The 18,420-nt window shown below is 38.0% G+C and overlaps 4 protein-coding genes across 3 annotated transcripts in view; all 4 read left to right on the top strand.

Moving 5' to 3' along the window:
- LOC137194766 (verrucotoxin subunit beta-like) overlaps positions 1–18,420 on the top strand; it is a 107,514-nt gene that overhangs the window by 49,143 nt on the left and 39,951 nt on the right. The window lies entirely within an intron of this gene.
- LOC137194759 (verrucotoxin subunit beta-like) overlaps positions 1–18,420 on the top strand; it is a 102,274-nt gene that overhangs the window by 59,833 nt on the left and 24,021 nt on the right.
- LOC137194764 (stonustoxin subunit alpha-like) overlaps positions 1–18,420 on the top strand; it is an 89,900-nt gene that overhangs the window by 49,105 nt on the left and 22,375 nt on the right. The window lies entirely within an intron of this gene.
- Positions 8,122–16,956, top strand: LOC137194763 (verrucotoxin subunit beta-like). The gene is made up of 3 exons (XM_067606899.1): positions 8,122–8,240; positions 11,890–12,002; positions 12,506–16,956. The coding sequence occupies exons 2-3, from the start codon at positions 11,903–11,905 to the stop codon at positions 15,424–15,426; spliced, it is 3,021 nt and encodes a 1,006-aa protein (XP_067463000.1). The 5' UTR covers positions 8,122–8,240; positions 11,890–11,902; the 3' UTR covers positions 15,427–16,956.

Here is an 18,420-nt window from a genome sequence, read left to right as displayed (position 1 = left end):
GACACTGAAATTTAAGTTGAAGAGCAGCACATGAACTCACCATTAGTTTGAGTCTGTGAGTTTAAGGAAACAGGTGATGACTATAAATTAATCATAATAATTAATCATTGTAGATGGAAGTTAACAAGCCGCCATCACTGCAGTTACACCTCACCTCTGATTACAATGACAGAAATCAGGAGTTTGATGATTGAAAGTAATTCCTGCTGGGTTTAATAATAATCTTTATTTATATAGCACTTTTAAAAGCAGATGTTTGAAAGTCCTTCAAAATGCGATAAAAACAGGACAGGTTAAATAAAAGTAAAGGCAGTAAAATAACTATTAAGACTTAACAGCGCTGAAGTAGAGAAGAACAATTAAAGCTGCAAGCAGCGATGAACGGGCCCTCGCACCTCTGTGCATGTCAGGCCTCAGTGCAATCGAAGGGCTTCTGTCACGGGCATGTAGATGTCTTCAGACCCGGGCTGTTTTCAGACAGTGCAAGGATATAAATACCACTTCCTTTGTCCACTATTCTGCCTGCTGTTGGGGCTGCTTCACTGAAATTTCGTAGGGGGCGCTATTCAGCCAGTTTGCATCACTGATGGAATATTGTCATGTAGACGTGTTCAGGCCGGGACTCTTATCAAACATGTAAAGTTTGTTGCAGACTGGAGCATGTACAATAAAGTTATGGCAACTTCCTCTGTCATGACGAAGCATCAAATCTCAACGGTATGAGGATGAGAATTTTCTGCAGGGTGAGACATGTCTGTCTCGCTCACACCTGTGTCATCAAAATCATGCAAGTTTTGGGCCCATTCACTTGAATTTCAATTAGTAAATTGAAAACTCTTGATGAGTTTGTGTGTAAAACAAATTAATTTCCTAATTTTCATCAAGTCTATTTTTAGAAAAGTAAAGACTTTTAACCCACATGACCTGGTCAGAGTTTGACTGAAATGTGTACTGTCAGGTGTGTAGAGACAATAAGTAACTGCAGCTGGACACAGAAAAATACTCATATATTTGAATGGAGAGTGTGAGTGAACCACTAGGTGCTCGGGCCCTAATAAAGGAAAAACTGCAGTACAGAGCTACAAATTTTAGTTTTGATTTTACTTTTCTGCAGCACTTTATCACTAAACTGTCACTCTCATTTCTCCATTTTCCCCCTTCCCCTCATAGGTCATCCCCACTACTGAATTATACATATAAGACCTATAATTATTGTAAATTAAATGATAATGACACCAAACTTCATACAAAGTTTGTATATAATGTACTGTATGTATATAGACCTTTCTGCTGTATCCTACAAAAATGAGCTCCATTCAACCCCCACACACATCACTCCCTTCTTTTCTCTCTCTCTCCCTCTCAGTTGGAGAGGAGAATGTCACTCTTCTTGTGAAATCTCCTCATAAATCCCATGATTGTGGCCAAATCTTACATTAAAAATCACATTTTTTAGTAGAACATTTCATGGGGAATCCATTGACACAGGTTTGAAAGTGGTCAGACTTATAGTTTAGATGTCAGAGGCCTTTGTTGACATAAAGTCCATGCCTCACCCATTCTTTTACATTGTAAGGGGTACATGTGATGTGATGTGGCACTGCAACTTTCAGGGCTTATAAAATCCAAACCGTTTGAGTTATTACAAAGTTTTTTACAACTTTTTTTCAGCACAGTGTCATAAGTCATGTATGAAAGACGGAAGCCATTAACGCCCTCGGAGGAGATAGCATTTGTTCGGAGGCCAAAATTGAGGCAAAGTCTTATTTTCAACTCCCTGTTAGATTTAGCTCAGGGGTGTCATGTATGATTTGTAGATCTTGATGAGAAGAATAAGTCGGTTTTGGTTTGATCTCTACTCTTAGTTACATAGGTGGTGCTAGAGAGCACATTTTGGCATTTTGGGGGTTAATTTTTCCATTTTATCAAATATTTCACCACACCTGACGTGCTTGCCAAATTTGGTGAGTTTTTGAGCATGTTTAGGGGGTCAAATTTAGGTGTGAAGTGGCGGAATAATAAAGAAAGAAACAAACACACGAAACACAAGATAGAAAAAAGAATATTTCAGAGATTAGACAAGTTGATAAGAAAGAAATATGTGCACACACAGAAACATATCTACAAAACATAAATATATATGTATATAGAACACAAATACAAAACATTGGTACATTTCAGGAATGTCATCCTAAAGACGCAGGTTTTTAAATGTTTTGTAAATGCTAGTCGTGAGGGCCGATGAGGAGAGGAGCAGCAGGTGTGTCAGGTAGAGGAGCACAGTGAAGACACCTGGTGGACAGGTGAGGAACAGCTGCATCAGAAAATCACAAAAGCCAGTGGTCCAAATCTGGCCTTGCAACAGAAATATTTGGCCTTGTAATAAAAGCTGAAGTTTTCCATTTATAGATACATCAAATCTTTTACATGACTCTTCATAAATCTACAGAAGATAACAATGTAAACACAACGCTCATATAAATCCCAATAAACATCACCTAAAAAACATCTTATAAACTTAACAGATGAATAACAATAACAGATAAATAACATCATTTGGTAGATCTATGCAGAACAGAATAACCGCATTTTGAAATCATGAAGCGACCCATGTTTTATTTTAGTGGATAAGTTATCAATTACATTTCTATTTTCATTCTATTCTGTTCACAGAAGAACATTCTTTCTCCAGGATGGTTACTACAGCCTACCTGCAAGTTATCATGAAAAACTGTGTTAAAATGTACTGAGGAGAACTGCTGCTGTTTTGAAGGCAAATCTGCTCTCAGCAAATATTGATTTCATTTAGGTTTCTGCTGTTTACTCAACTTTGTGAAAAGTTAATTGATAAATTAAAACAACTTATAGCAATATTTTTGTAAGCATTCTCACTTTTAGTGTCTAAAACTTTTTCACAGTACTGTACATCTGAGACTGATACAACACAAGCAGGGATCTAGTCAAGAGACAACAACACGAGTAAGTGCCATAAAGCTTAAGTTTGAGTCCAATAGGGCATAGGTGCCAACAGGCGATGCATGGAATGCATAGAAGCAGATTTAAAAAAAATTTTTTTGTCTTTTTGTTTTTTCTCTACCTTCAATCCATCAAGTGCATAGGTATTCACGAAAGAGTTGGATCTTCAGTGTTTTCATAAAGATTAAGAGGGTCTCTGCAGATTGAACAGAGTTTGGTATCTCGTTCCACCACCAGGGAACTACAGAGGAGAAGAGTCTAGCTACCAACTTAGGGTGGTGGTGGTACCAGGCGTCTTTCATTGGCAGAGCGTAGTGGGAGGGAGGGAGTGTAGACCTGAATGAAAGAAACAAGAAGTACTCAATCGGTTCTGCAAATTTATCAAATTTAGCATCCATTCCTCATCAGCTACAGCTTGTCCCGAAAAATTGGGTAGATAATATTTTTAACACATTAAATTTAGCTTTATTAAATGTCAGGTCTTTGTCAGGAAAAACATTTTTAATCAATGATTTTATCACTGAGCACAACCTTTATGTTTTTAACTGAAACTTACTTAGACCAAGATAACAGTGCAGCTCTTCTTATTTAATGATTCCCTCCGATGCAAATAGATGACTTATGGAAACTTTGATTCTTTTGAATATGTGGCTCTTCAGTTGAATTCCTCCTCTCGAGCTATATTTCTAAATATCCACAGGCCACCTAAAAACTGAGCTACCTTTTTTGATGACTTTGCTAAACTGCTGTCTATTGTCTGTATTGACTTTGACTGTGTAGTTATTGTTGGTGTTTTTAACATCCATGTTGACAACCCCCAGGACAGAGGGACTAAAGAACTGTATTATGTTCTTGATAACTATGGACTGACTCAACATGTAATGGAGCCCACACACAACAAGGGGCACATTCTGGACTTAATCATCTCTAAGGGTCTGAACGTTTCTAAGGTTGTGGTGACTGATGTTGCTCTCTCTGATTATTCCTGAAGATTCCCTTTCTTTGAGAGTGCTATCTCCATGCACACAAATGTTCAAACAGAGGTAATCACAAAACGGTATATCACTGAAAACACCAGTGAAATATTTATTCAGGCCTTCTCTTCCACACCCGCCCTCTCTTGGGTCTCAGTGAATGAGCTTGTAGATAATTTCAGTTCTAAAATTACAAATGTTATTGATGCCATTGCACCTACTAAGGTGAAGGCTCTCTCTGGTAAGAAAAGATCTCCATAGAGGAATGCTACGCAGGTCAGAATAAAGAGAGCTGAAAAGCTGAACGTAAATGGCGAGAAACAAATCTCCAGGTTCATTATGACATCTATAAAGAGAGACTTCACATTTATAATTTGGAACTGAGAAATGCGAGGCGGTCCTTCTTCTCTGACATCATTGCCAAAAATAATAATAATGCACGTGCCTTGTTTGCTACTGTCGACAGGCTAACAAACCTTCCTGTGTCAGTAGCCCCTGAACTTCTTTCCACCAAGGCTTGCAATGAATTTGCTTCCTTCTTCACTGACAAAATTCAGAAAATTAGACAGTCAGTGCCTCCATATGATGTGCAGGATATGCGTTGTCCCTGTGTCCACTTAAAATCAATTTGAGTAGTGTGACACTGTTCCATCTGATCAACCATAAAAACCTGGAGGACATTATACAACATCTGAAATCCTCCTCCTGCTGCCTTGATATTCTGTCTACAGGCTTTTCCAAAATTGTTTCAAACTGCATGGCATCAGATCTTCTACAGATTGTCAACACATCTCTTCTCTTAAGTGTCTTCCCACAGGCCCAGAAAACTTGCCATCATCAAGCCACTCTTAAAAAAGAACAATCTAGACACATCACTAATGAGCAACTATAGGCCCATATTAAACCTCTAACCACTAAACCACTAAACAACTATTTTGATGTCTTCCAGTCAGGATCTCAACCACACCACAGCACTGAGACTGCTCTTGTTAAGGTCTTCAGTGACATACACTTAAAGGGCCCTATTTTAATGATCTAAAGTGCACGGTCTGAAGCATATGGCACAATTGCAATTAGGGTAATTTTCTCATAGACTTCCATAGAAAACAGACTTCTTTTTGCAGCCAATGGAGTTGCCCCCTGCTGGCCATTATAAAGAATGCAGGTTTAAGGCACTTCCGCATTGGCTTCAGTTTTCAGGACGGGAGCTACACGCTTGTGTTACACCTTGTAAATAGAGACAAAGTAAACAAACTGCTGTAGCTACAAGTCATGGACAGACTGTGTGTCTCTAACAGGAATTTTAAAGAGTGACAATCAAAGCAGGTCAGGTATGTTTACATGCTGTTTAATGTGCTGCAGCTGAGCAGCTAATTAGCTACATAGCTGCTAACTGATGTTAGCAGTGAACTTTTTCCCTGGTGAATGTTTGTTTGGTGGCTCGTTCAACAAGCTACACCGTAGGACAAGATGTGTGTTCATGTTTGTAAGTAAGATAAGAAGGAGACTTTAGCAGGAAAGCTAACGTGGGTTGTTGTTCAGGTTCTGTGGCTCTTGTGTTGTGTAGCAGGATGCAATCAGGCTCAGTGTGACTGTCTGCTCTGCCAGTGATAGAACCACGTCATCTATTTATGCAAGATTTGATTTGTTGTATGGAAATAATGACTCCAGATACATAAGAGGATGATGCAACAGTATTTAATAAAAATAATGCTAAACTTCACATTTTTCTCAACGGAGAACACAGGACAAGTTGTGGGTCACATGACTTACCAAGCTACTCATTTTGATAATTTCGAGAAAGTTATAGTGAGAATAAAATATTTATTTCTATTTATATTTTAAACTTTAAGAATTTGATGGATCGAAGTAGAACCTATATATTGTGTTCTTTATTTTGTCATAATAATTTATTTTGTCGTAATATTATGTTGAAAATGAATCAAATGTGATACAATCTGTATTTCAGGGTTTATTGCTGTTAATCCCTTAATCATCGTTGTTGTGCATTTAATAATGTCTTTACCTGTTTTAAAAGTCATATACTGTTTTAGTTATCTAATTAAAAAACAAAACATGTAAAATGTCATCTTTTTAGAGTGGAGTTATGAGTATTTATGAAGTTTTATAATCTTCTCTGTCATAATTGGTGCAAGCACCAGATTGTCTGCAACAGTCAGCAAGTGGCAAAGTAAAAAATAAAAAGGAAAAAGTGGAGAAAACATGTCTGGCGTCGCCAGCTGAGAACTGTTTCCCCTTCTGCACATTTCAAATGTGATCTTTATTACAGTCTATGGTCACACCGTTTCTGGGAGATCAGGCTGATTCTCTCCAGTAGCTACTTCCTCATCTTAATGAATAAAGAGAACGTGGAGTTTTTTAGAGAGAATATAGAGATGGATACATGGGAACACTCTTACTTGTATCTGCTCTACATATGCACAAATGATGAAATAAGGCAAACATTTGACAGTATGTGTGTGTATGACATAGATAGCATGTTTATACACTACTATGCATATTGGTCTTATGACAAAAAATGTCCCTACCAATGTTAAAACCAAACCTACGCCCTTGGTGTCATGGATGAAAAAGGAGAATTAGAGAGAGAAGTTGAAACTCCTCTTTGACCTCTGAAGAGTTCGACATGTATGTCTGAAGAAGTACAACGTCAGCTGAGAGCTGTTTCCCCTTCTGCACATTACAAACGTGATCTTTATTACAGTCTATGGTCACACCGTTTCTGGGAGATCAGGCTGATTCTCTCCAGTAGCTACTTCCTCATCTTAATGAATAAAGAGAACGTGGGGTTTGTCAGAGAGACTATAAAGATAGAAACAAATACAACACTCTCACTTTTATCTGCCCAACATGAGCACAAATGCAGGAACTTAAAGGCACAATGAACACAAAAAGTGACGGGCAGCAAGTCTGGATTTCAGTTTACACACATTGAGAACAGGTACAAGTGAAGCTGCAGATATCCTAAAAACGATGTGTTTGTTTGATGAGGTTGAAACTCTTGTTAGGCTGCTGTTGGTTATCTCTGTGGCCTCAGCTGAGACTCAAAGAAGCTTCAGTGAACTTATGAGACTGAAAACATGGCTCAGGTCAACAATCTCACAACTGCATTTGAACAACATTGCAGTATGACAAATCCATAAAGAAAAACTTGATGCCATTAACCTCAGAGATGTTTGCCAGCAATTAGTGTCAGTAAATGAGAAGAGAAGACATTTTGTTTCTTTTACATAACAGAGGCCACAAGCTGGTTGCTGGAATACAAGCAGTGATGGAGAAATCAGGAGATAATGTAGAGTAGCCTACTAATCTATTAACTGTAAGTAAAATGCTGTTTTTATGTTGTTTGCTATGTTGCTTATATGTCTACAGCACTTGTTATATGGTCGGGCACTTTAATGGTAGATTTAGGTTATAAACTGGTACACATGCATCAAGTGAAGCCAGAATACTTTATTCTGAAATGTATTTCTGGTTTCTGTTTCTACCTGTGATGGTTTGTTTTGTGCATGTTTACACACAGTTTATTGATTTCATCTGTTGATTAAAACACAGTAGCACCTTCCTTTCTGGTTATTTTTATTTATTCTCTAGTACCATCATTACAAAAATGATATCATAATCAAATCATCATCATCATCATCATCATCATCATCATCATCATCATCATAATCATAATCATCAAGTCATATGTGAATTTTATTTCTGTTTAAATTACTTTAATATGAATTAATTTTAGTTTAAGATGTACACAAATAAAATATAAACAGTAAAATATCTTTTAAAATGCGTAAAAAATCTGTGTGATACAAGTCATGTTTTAGCAAGTTAGCAAATACTTATGAAATAAAGCAAACATTTGACAGTATGTGTGTGTATGACATAGATAGCATGTTTATACACTACTATGCATATTGGTCTTATGACAAAAAATGTCCCTACCAATGTTAAAACCAAACCTACGCCCTTGGTGTCATGGATGAAAAAGGAGAATTAGAGAGAGAAGTTGAAACTCCTCTTTGACCTCTGAAGAGTTCGACATGTATGTCTGAAGAAGTACAACGTCAGCTGAGAGCTGTTTCCCCTTCTGCACATTACAAACGTGATCTTTATTACAGTCTATGGTCACACCAATTCTGGGAGATCAGGCTGATTCTCTCCAGTAGCTACTTCCTCATCTTAATGAAAAAAGAGAACATGGAGTTTGTCAGAGAGAATATAAAGATAGAAACCACAGCCCTCTCTCAGAGGATCACAAACCTTTCTGCTGTAAGTACACTGCTTCTGTTTGTTGTTCTTTTTCTAGATTAGTGCTGCAGGACCTCTAAACTCATTCACGTCAACATGATCTTAGACAAGTGAAAGTAAAATTAGGAGAGAATTTGAATATGATCAACACTCATGTGATTTGATGACTTCAGTTGGATAATTGTAATTAATAATTGTACTCAAACAGAGTTCTGTAATCAATCTTAATTATATAATTGACCTTTAATTTAAGAAAAGGCTTCATATTTAAGTGAAATGTATTGGTTGTTTATCAGTGGCAGCTGGTGAAAATGTTTATAGGTGGGGCTGTGTCACTTTCAGTCTACAGTGTAAACGATACTAATATTCTAGTTATGTTATATCTCTAGTCTCTATTCTAGTTTTTTACTGGTTTAGTACTTTATCTATCCATCTATCTATAACTAGGGAAGTTCATACTGTGACAGTAGGGCCTGATGATTTCTGCTTTGTGGAAAACAAGGACGGAATCACAGAATTTGATCATAAAAATGGAATCAAGTGTAAAATGCGGAATATCGTGGAATTTGCTAAAAGATAAATGCAATTTATAAAAATCAGGGTTTTCCCACAGTTATAAGATTCAAGTGCAGCACCAAAGTGTTTTTTCACAGCGTCTAAACTGAATGAACAGAGGAACCTTTGCTGAGTCTTTACTGTGTTTTGCTGCCATTTATGGTCATGTTGCTTCTGTCACCAAGGGCTCCTACACACACACACACACACACACACACACAGTCAGGTGAAGTGAAAGATAAAGTTTTATCAGAGTTGATGTATACGCTGGTTACTGAAAGTGCAATAAATAAATTAATCAAACCACCTGTTGAACAAGCAGAAACATGTAGAAAAGTGATATTTTCATTTGGTTTGTCTGTAGTTAATTATTATAAACAAGCTCTAATGAAAGCTGTCTGTATGTAGTCTAACTGTTAAACTTAGTTTACCACAAATCTTAAAATGTTGTAAATTCTTGTAAATTTCCTGCTGGCTGAGACAAAGCAGCTCCTCCTCTCTACCAGCGGTACCTGCAGCAGTGAATCCCAGCAGCAGTGGAGGAGGAGGGGGAGGATGAGGAAGGACTGATACTGACTGATGTCTGTCTTCTTCACTCAGTATTTTGATGTCAGGAATATTATTTATTTGACTGACATTTTATATTTGTTTCCAGTGAGATATTATTGAGTTTAAATAGTGACTTTACTGTTGCTGCTCTGGACACAATATTTAGTTATATTTAAAATATAAATCAATTCTAATCCAGTTGTGAATTTATTCTTTTTTTATAATAATAATTTAAAAAACAACAATTCTTTAGTAATGAATACATTCTGAATACTTTCTTATTGAATATATTGAAATTTTATTCATCCGTCACATGATTAGACAATCTTTCTGATGACAAAATGTGCTTCAATTGTAAAACACAGTATTCAGAAAAATTAAAACGGAAAACAGAATTTGGGAATAAATATGTGTGAAAACTATAATAAAAAACTAGATTTCAAGTAGCTGAAGTCAAACTTTTAACTGGTAGAATAATGTTCAGTACTTGGTGATCTGTAAGTTATTAAATGTTAATGTTCTCTCATGTTTAATCATCTCAGATAACTGTTTCATGTCTCTAATTCATGTTGTTTCTGTTCCCCCATTTTAAAAAGTCAGCACAGAAAGCAAAATAAGACGTTTACATGACTGCATCCAGCCAGCCAAGCCTTTCTGCTGTACCAGTTAGAAACCTTTTAAGACAGACAGTTAGTTTCTCCACCAACGTTCTCCTCTCTGGTGGATTTTAGAGGAGAGATTTTATTGAATCAGGTGACTGAAGATCTGAGTTTTGCAGTGTTTGTCATCATCAATAACAGCAAGAGTCTACTGCTGGTTGACTCTGCTTGGGGCAATTAAAGAATCACCCTTTTTGAATCAGATTGGAGGAAACTGATTGGTTAAATTTATGTGGTTGTGTGAATATCTTGAGTCAGCAACTGGCTGCACTGCTGCACTGACTGGACGATGTTTCTAGAAGAGCCGTTTAGAGAAGGAAACAAACAGGAAGCTGCTGAAGCATTACCTCCCCATGATAATGATTTACATGTTCATGAGTGTCGAATGTTATTTATTTATTTTACAAAAGGTTTATTTGAGAGGAAATAACACTTTCCACCAGGTGGGTTGTGTTGGTGCATTAATGCTGAATATCTTTGGGTTTTGGACTGTTTGTTGGACAAAACAAGACATTTGATGACGTCACCTTGTCCCTTAGTTACTTTCCACCACTGCTGGTGTAAATGTCATTAGTTTTGCGGGTAATTGGTCATAAACCAAAGTATTCGACACATTGAAATTTTTTTTTCCAGATGATGGCACTAGAGGAAAAGTCAGAGGATCGAATTATTACAGTTCATCCTGAGGAGAACATGAATGTGTGAAACTAATTTCTTGACAGCCCATCCAACAGTTGTTGAGATATTTCACAGAATAAGTGAAAACTTGGTGCTAGAGGAAAAGTCAGGGATTCGGGGTCATCCTCTGGGGAACACAAGTCTCTGTACAAAATTTCATGGCAATTCATTTGATAGTTTTTGAGATATTAGATTCAGAACATTTTATCTGCTCAACATGAGCACAAATGCAGGAACTTAAAGGCACAAGGAACACAAAACGTGACGGGCAGCTAGTCTGGATTTCAGTTTACACACATTGAGCTGATTACATTTTCTCTGTTTTCTGCAACAAACAGCTTCCCTCCATTTTCTTTCCCTTGTGTTACTACTGACCCATTTGGGAAACCTACCATTCCACAGTATCTCTGTGGATTTTTGTAAATCTTAGAAAGTCCTAAGACCCTCTGTACGGTGTTTTCCCTATAATAGTACAGCCCTGGCTGGCCGCCAGGCCAACAAGTACCCCCGCCAGGCCAAAAACTATTTTTTTAAATGCCAAAAATAACGCCAAATATCCATTAATTCGCAAATCAATAGTGTTTGGGAGCCTCTGAGCAGCGCTGTTTCGAGTCAACATCTGTGTCATTGCCTGGGAAACTAACTAACTAACCCCCTTTAAGGAATAGGGCAGTATGTCAGCAAGTGAGTGGTTAAGCGAGAGAGCGAGTGTCAGAAAAGTGACAGTGAATGTGAGCAGAGCAGAGGCAAAGGTTAGCAGTAAGGCCGTATTCAGAACAAATCAGGCGGTGCGGTGTCCAGTCGCAGGGTCGAGCGGAGGTGTGTAGGGGTGTTGGCGTGTTTATTTGTCCTCCAGTAGTTAACCACTGCAACAATCAGAAAATAACGTTTTATTGATCTGATTCACTGGCATTCTCACTACCAGCACTCCCTCTCTTCATTCACTCTTCCTAGCTTGCTTAACCACTGCTGCTTTCTCTCTCTCACTCACACTTATGCTCTCTCTCCCTTTCTCTTGTCTTTTTTACAGTATAGACTACAGTGTTTCAGTTAATAAATGCTGCAGCTAAGGGAAACACTGCTGCATCCAAGATATCTCAAATAATATTTATCCTATTAGTGTATGTCTCTGGTTATTATTTTATTTAGTGTTGATAGATTCTGCAGTTCCTCTGTGTTGCAGTCACATTACAAGAGAGAACTAACACGCTGTTGTCCATTTTTTCCAGTTCACACTGAGCAATGGACACCAACGCCACGGGGACGATGGCGGTGGCGGCGCTCGGCCGGCCTTTCAGCCTCGGGATGCTGTATGACTGCCGCAAAGACTCACTCATCCCTGGTAAGAATTCACATGTAGAAATACTTAATGCATGTCAACTTGACAACAACCAAAAGATTCTGAACATTGAAATGGGTCGGTACACTGCTTTGGAAGAAAAAAGTTGTTTTGTCCAGTGTGTGATCTGTGAGGAAGAGAAAATGAGGATCTTTTGTCTTTTGTTTAGTGTTATAAAGGATACAAGTGAGTTGCTGGATATGAGAGACTCACATCATCTGAGATGGTTGTTTGAAAAAGAGACCTTTAAATCATCGACTTATTTAGTGAATTCATGGGAGTTCAGGAATAAAGCCTTGTATTAGTAAGGTGTAAGACTCAAACAATTATTGTTGCTTTCTATTATTAGATCACCTGGACTGATTGGTGATCAGCAGTGACCAGTTCTCTGTTGTACGTCTGTTAAAAGTGTCTTATAATCCCTTAAGAGATGGGACATGAAATGGCAGAACATTCATTCATTCATTAAAGGAAGCTGATCTTGATTTTTGCTTCTTCTTTTGCAGGCGTGACATTGTGGGACCTTAATGATCTGAAAAATGATATACGAGAAAGACCACAGTGCTACAACAATTTTGAGATAGTTGCATCTGAATCAATTGCAGATAAATCTTCAGCATTAAATATTGAAGCATCCCTGAAGGCAAGTTTCCTTTGTGGACTAGTAGAGGTTGGAGGATCTGCCAAATACCTGAATGATAGTAAAACATCCAAAAATCAGGCCAGAGTAACACTGAACTACCAAGCAACCACAAAGATGAAGCAACTGTCAATGAATCATCTTGGAAGAGGTAATGTGAAGCATCCGTATGTCTTTGATCAAGGAATAGCAACACATGTAGTCACAGGTATCCTTTATGGGGCACAAGCCTTCTTTGTCTTTGACCGTGAGGTGTCTGATGAAGAAAGTCATCAAGACATTCAGGGCAACTTGAAGGTGATGATCAAGAAAATCCCCTGCTTCACAATAGAGGGGGAAGGTTCCCTCAAAATAGACGACAAGGACATTAAAAAGGTAGAGAAGTTCTCCTGCAAATTCCATGGAGACTTTTCACTGAAGAAAACTCCAACATCCTTTCAGGATGCCATACAAGTCTACCAAAGCCTACCACAATTGCTGGGAACCAATGGAGAAAATGCTGTACCAATGAAGGTCTGGCTGATGCCACTTGTGAGTTTAGATTCAAATGCTGCTAAACTCGTCCGTCAGATAAGTATAAGATTAGTGCAGAAATCTCAGAGTGTCCTGGAGGACTTCACTGACCTGGAAATGAGGTGCAATGATGCAATAAGAACCACCACTGTACAGCAGTTCCCACAGATTGGCAAAAAACTTAGAACATTTGGGGAATTTTGCTCCGAGTTCAAACTGGAATTCCAACGAAACTTGGCAAAGAAACTTCCATCAATCAGGGGAGGAGGGAAAGAGGAGGCTGTGCTCGCAGAGATCCTGAAGAAGAGACATTCTTCTCCTTTCAACAACACAAGCCTGAACGAGTGGATGGACTGTAAAGAGAGAGAAATCTACACCTTACTGTCTTTCACCAACATGATGAAAAACACCAAGATCATCTCATCTCAAAATGATCTTCATGAGGAAATTCTCAGTGCAGAACATACTGTGTGTTTTGTTTTCACCTCACTGGGAAGTGCTGAACCGTACCTCTCAGCTTTAGCAAACTACTTAGAAGAAACACCCAAACCAGATGACCCTCAAGATCCACATTGTCATGACATAGAGAAGGAACAATGGTACGCCTCACCAGAAGTATCAGATGCAGTGAGGAACAAAGTAAATCTATTCAGTGATTTTGCAGAGGCCAACAAGGAGAAGAAGAACATAAAGTTCCTGACAGTAGGTTTAACAAATGAGACACAGAAAGGTTCAAGCATATACCTTTATAAAGACGTCCTTTCTGTCACTAAAAACTTTGAGCCGCCTTCAAAGCCTGAAACAGTGACAGCAGGTGATGTAACCCACAACAGTGTGACACTGAAGATTTGTCCACCAAGATTTGGATCAGAGAACGTCACCTCCTACTCTGTAGAGTACTGTGTCAGTGGAGAGGATGGATGGCAACAAAAACCAGCACCAAAGGATGAAGAAGTGACAGTGAGCGGTCTGACTCCTAACACAGAGTACATGTTCAGATGCAGAGCAGTGACCTCAGTAGGTGTTGGGCCAGCTGGTGAAGTCAGCGGTCCCATTAAAACCTTACCTTGCAGCCCTCCTGGAAAACCTCAAGTTGAAACAAACTCAAGTGAGATATCAGTTAGCTGGGAGAAACCTGCTGAGATTGGACAAGATGTCCACATTTTGAGCTACATTGTGGAGTACGCCCAAACAGACAAAGGGGTGAAAGATGAAGATCTCCAGTGGAACCAAATGGTGTCAAGAGCTGAAAAGGGGATAATTTCAGGGCTTCAGTCAGAGACAAAATATACAGTCAGGGTTAGATGTGACTGTGGTGGAGCTGGCAGAAGTAAAGAAAGCATCACTGTGAATGTCTGCACAACAAAATATACGCGACTCGCAGAAACTCTCATGCGTACAAGTGAAAGCATAAATTCTGGATCCCCCTCACTTTACAAACTGCCTCTGAAAGAAGAAGATATGAACATAGATGGTTGCCGGAGGTATAATTTGGGAAAAGAAAGCAAGAGGCAAAATCGCACAATTATGCTTTTTGGAGCGACCGGCTCAGGAAAGTCCACTCTCATCAATGGAATGATCAACTACATTGTTGGTGTAGAGTGGAAGGACAATTTCAGATTTAAATTAATTGATGAGGATCAGTCCAAATCACAAGCTGAGAGACAGACCTCTGAAGTCACTGTGTACAAAATCAACCACCAAGACGGGTTTAAAACCCCCTTCTCTCTGACCGTTGTGGACACTCCAGGCTTTGGAGATACAAGTGACATAGAGAGAGACAAAGAGATCACAGAGCAGCTGTGTAATCTCTTCTCTTCTGAGCTTGGTGTCAGTGAAATTGATGCTGTGTGTTTCATGGTTTCAGCTGCGTTAACACGACTCACACCATCACAGAAGTATGTGTTTGATTCTGTGCTTTCAATCTTTGGCAAAGATGTGGCAGAAAACATCAGGGTTCTGGTGACATTTGCAGACGGCCAACGTCCACCAGTTCTAGAGGCAATCAATGCTTCAGGTGTCCCATGTCCTAAAACAAAAGACGGGCTGCCAGCTCACTTCAAATTCAATAACTCTGCATTATTTGCAGGAAACAAATCATCTGCAGCAAACGGCATGGATGGAAATGACGAAGATGAAGGCTTTAATCAGATGTTTTGGAACATGGGGACACAAAGCATGAAGAGGTTTTTTGCTGCTCTGAATGTCATAGACACCAAAAGCTTGATGATGACAAAGGAGGTCCTCAGAGGAAGACAGCAGGTTGGGAATTAAGTTGAAAATTTGCAGGAGCAGGTTAAACTTGGGTTAGCCAAGCTTGAGGAGTTAAAAGAGACGACTGAAAAATTGAAGGAGCATGAAGCAGAGATCAGCAGAAATGAGAATTTTGAATTTGAAGAAACTGCCAAAAAGCCTTTTCAAGTTGATATTTCTTGTGCTGGAAATTCCATCACTAACTGTCAGCAATGTCACTATACCTGCCACTATCCTTGTCTGTATGGAAATGATGCAGATAAAAAACACTGTATTGTAATGGGATCTGATGGATACTATACTCAGTGCCCTGGCAAATGTAATTGGAATGTACATTTTAATCAGAGGTACAGATGGGACTATAAAGAAGTTAAAGAAAAGGGAACAGTGAAAGAGCTGAAAGAAAAGTACCTTAAAGCTCCAGAGTCTAAGACACCTGTTCAGGCTTTGATTGAAAAACTGAAGGCTGAATATGATCATGGGCAGGTGGAGGTGGTGGCATTGATGAAGAGGTCTACAAAGTGTTCAAACAGACTCAAAGAGATAGCCCTGAAGCCAAATCCTCTCTCCACTCCAGAGTACATTGACATGCTTATTGAGGGAGAGAAATCTGAGGCCAAACCAGGATGGAATCGACCAGTTCAGTCCCTGAAGGACATTAGAGAAAAAGCAGAGTTCATGGTTAAAGTAGAGAGAGGAGAGACACTCCTCCAGTATCCATAAAATTCAATAAGCATTGCATCAGATAATTAAGCCTATATAACCATTTGTATCATATTTGATACACAAGTTTCAGAGACCTCTACATCATCAACAAGATCAATGATTCCCTGAAAGATGTATTGTTTGTAATCAGGCTCATGTTAGCTGCCCTCTAGTGGATCATCAGAGCAATGCAGGAAGTAGAGGTCCCTTATTTACCAAATTCAAGATGGCTGCCTCTGAGCTGCAGCTCATATGACTTACCAAGCTATTCATTTTACTATTTTTTATTTTTTATTATATTCTATGATGGATTGAATATCATGTTGCAAATGTATGAATCAAATATGATAAATTATGTATTTCAGTTAATATGTCTTTAAATCCCTAAATCATCATCATTGTTAAATCACCTTCTTGCTTTGACATGTTCTATGACATTAAATTATTGATTTAAACTAGTTCTTAATCTGACAGTATCACATATATATTGTGCATGAAGCTATATATGTAGCTATATATGATATGTACTCATGAATGATGTTTTTATAGATTGACTCTCAGTTTTATTCCTGTTTGATTATATTGATTGTTGAAGATTGTTTAAAGACAAAGAGTTGTGATACATTTTCTCCAGTTTTTCTTTTCCTCTTATATTGATTAAAGCTTTATTATGTACAAAGTGTTTTATGTGTTTGTCACGTTTTAGTCGTGTCAGGACTGCAGGTGCAAGTTAGCTATTGAGCTAACCCCGACACATTTCCATTGACTTTACATTGTTAAAATGTCAATGTTTACACTGAGTAAGACTGCATGTTTTTTTTTTTTTTGCTGCATCATTACATTAAATAGAGAAAGTCTGGATGTCTTGTTCATTATTTTAAACTTATTTGCCTGAAATTTAATTTAATAGTTTGGAAACAGCAAACAACTGAGGAGATTAAAGAGTTCATATAAATGTAAAGCAGACTTTCTATATTTGTTTTCTCTTGTACGTTTCATTAGCTTTGTTTTCTTTTTGGTTTACATTCTTAATCACAATTTGTTATCATGCATGTCTTCTTGTATGGATGCTTGAATGTTTCGTGAATCAATAAATGTGCTGCATAAAAAAATGTTACTTTCTTGTAAACTTTATTTCTACGTCACTAAAGTAACAGCAGAGCAGAGCTGCAGAAGTGTTTTATAGAAATGATTCAAAACAAGAAAACTAAATGTGTCAGTGAAAGAAGTAAAAATATAAAATTTGTCAAATTAAATATTTGACACAGCGAGGTTGAAAGTGATGAGATGTTTGTTTTCTTCAGAGGTTTTCATGGATTATTCTAAAAGAAACATTTTGTCTTGTTTTCTCCAGACTCAGATGTTTCAGATGGATGTCAGTCCAGTACATAGACAGATCCAGGACGTGTTTAGCTTAGCTTAGCACAAACACTGCAAACAGGGGGAAACTGCTAGCCTAGCTCCATTAAAATCCACCTTCCAGCAACTCCAGAGTCTGATTTACATGCTGCATGTTGTGTGTTGAACAGATGTATTACTAGAAATGTAAAAAGGAGATATTGTGGTTTTAGCAGCACCCAGCAGACTACAGGATGGACTGCTGACTAGCTTCTTAGTTAACAAGACACAACACTTGGTGTCTGAGGAAAACTTTCTGGCTCTGAAATTTAAATTAAAAAGCAGCACATGAACTCACCATTAGTTTGAGTCTGTGAGTATAAGGAAACAGGTGATGACTCAATAGATTAATCATAATAATTAATCATTGTAGATGGAAGTTAACAAGCCGCCATCACTGTGGGAGCACCTCGCTGGTAAACCTGTGCATAAAACTAACGTAAATGAAATCGTGTGTTTCATATTTGTATGAAATGAGGCATTTCTTCTGATTACAATAACACAAATCAGGAGTTTGATTGAAAGTAATTCCTGCTGGGTTTAATAATAATCTGTATTTATATAGCACTTTTCAAAACATGTTACAAAGTGCTAGTAAAGTAAGAGTAAAAAATAAAGTCAGTAAAACTATTAAGACAGAACAGCTCTGAGGTAGACCAAGAGCAAATATAATAGAATATTACAAAGATTAAAGAAGGTGATAAGAAATATGTGCACAAAGAGATACACAAAAACATAAATATACATGTATATAGAACACAAACACAAAACATTGGTACATTACAAGAATGTCATCCCAAAGAAGCAGGTTTTTAATTGTTTTTTTTAAATGCTGACACAGATGTGGACAGTCTGATCTCTACAGGAAGTGAACTCCAGAGTTTGGGGGTCCTGAAAGTAGAAGTCTGATCC

Source organism: Thunnus thynnus, chromosome 12 (assembly GCF_963924715.1).
Source record: "Thunnus thynnus chromosome 12, fThuThy2.1, whole genome shotgun sequence".
In the NCBI taxonomy this organism is placed as follows: Eukaryota; Metazoa; Chordata; class Actinopteri; order Scombriformes; family Scombridae; genus Thunnus; species Thunnus thynnus.
Note: the sequence above shows the minus strand (reverse complement) of the source record. Positions and strands in the feature narration are given on the sequence as shown.

Coding starts and splice junctions, on each gene's coding strand:
- LOC137194763 (XM_067606899.1), top strand. CDS start 11,903: ATGGACACCAACGCCACGGGGACGATGGCGGTGGCGGCGCTCGGCCGG. Junction 12,003..12,505: donor CAAAGACTCACTCATCCCTG/GTAAGAATTCAC, acceptor CTTCTTTTGCAG/GCGTGACATTGTGGGACCTT.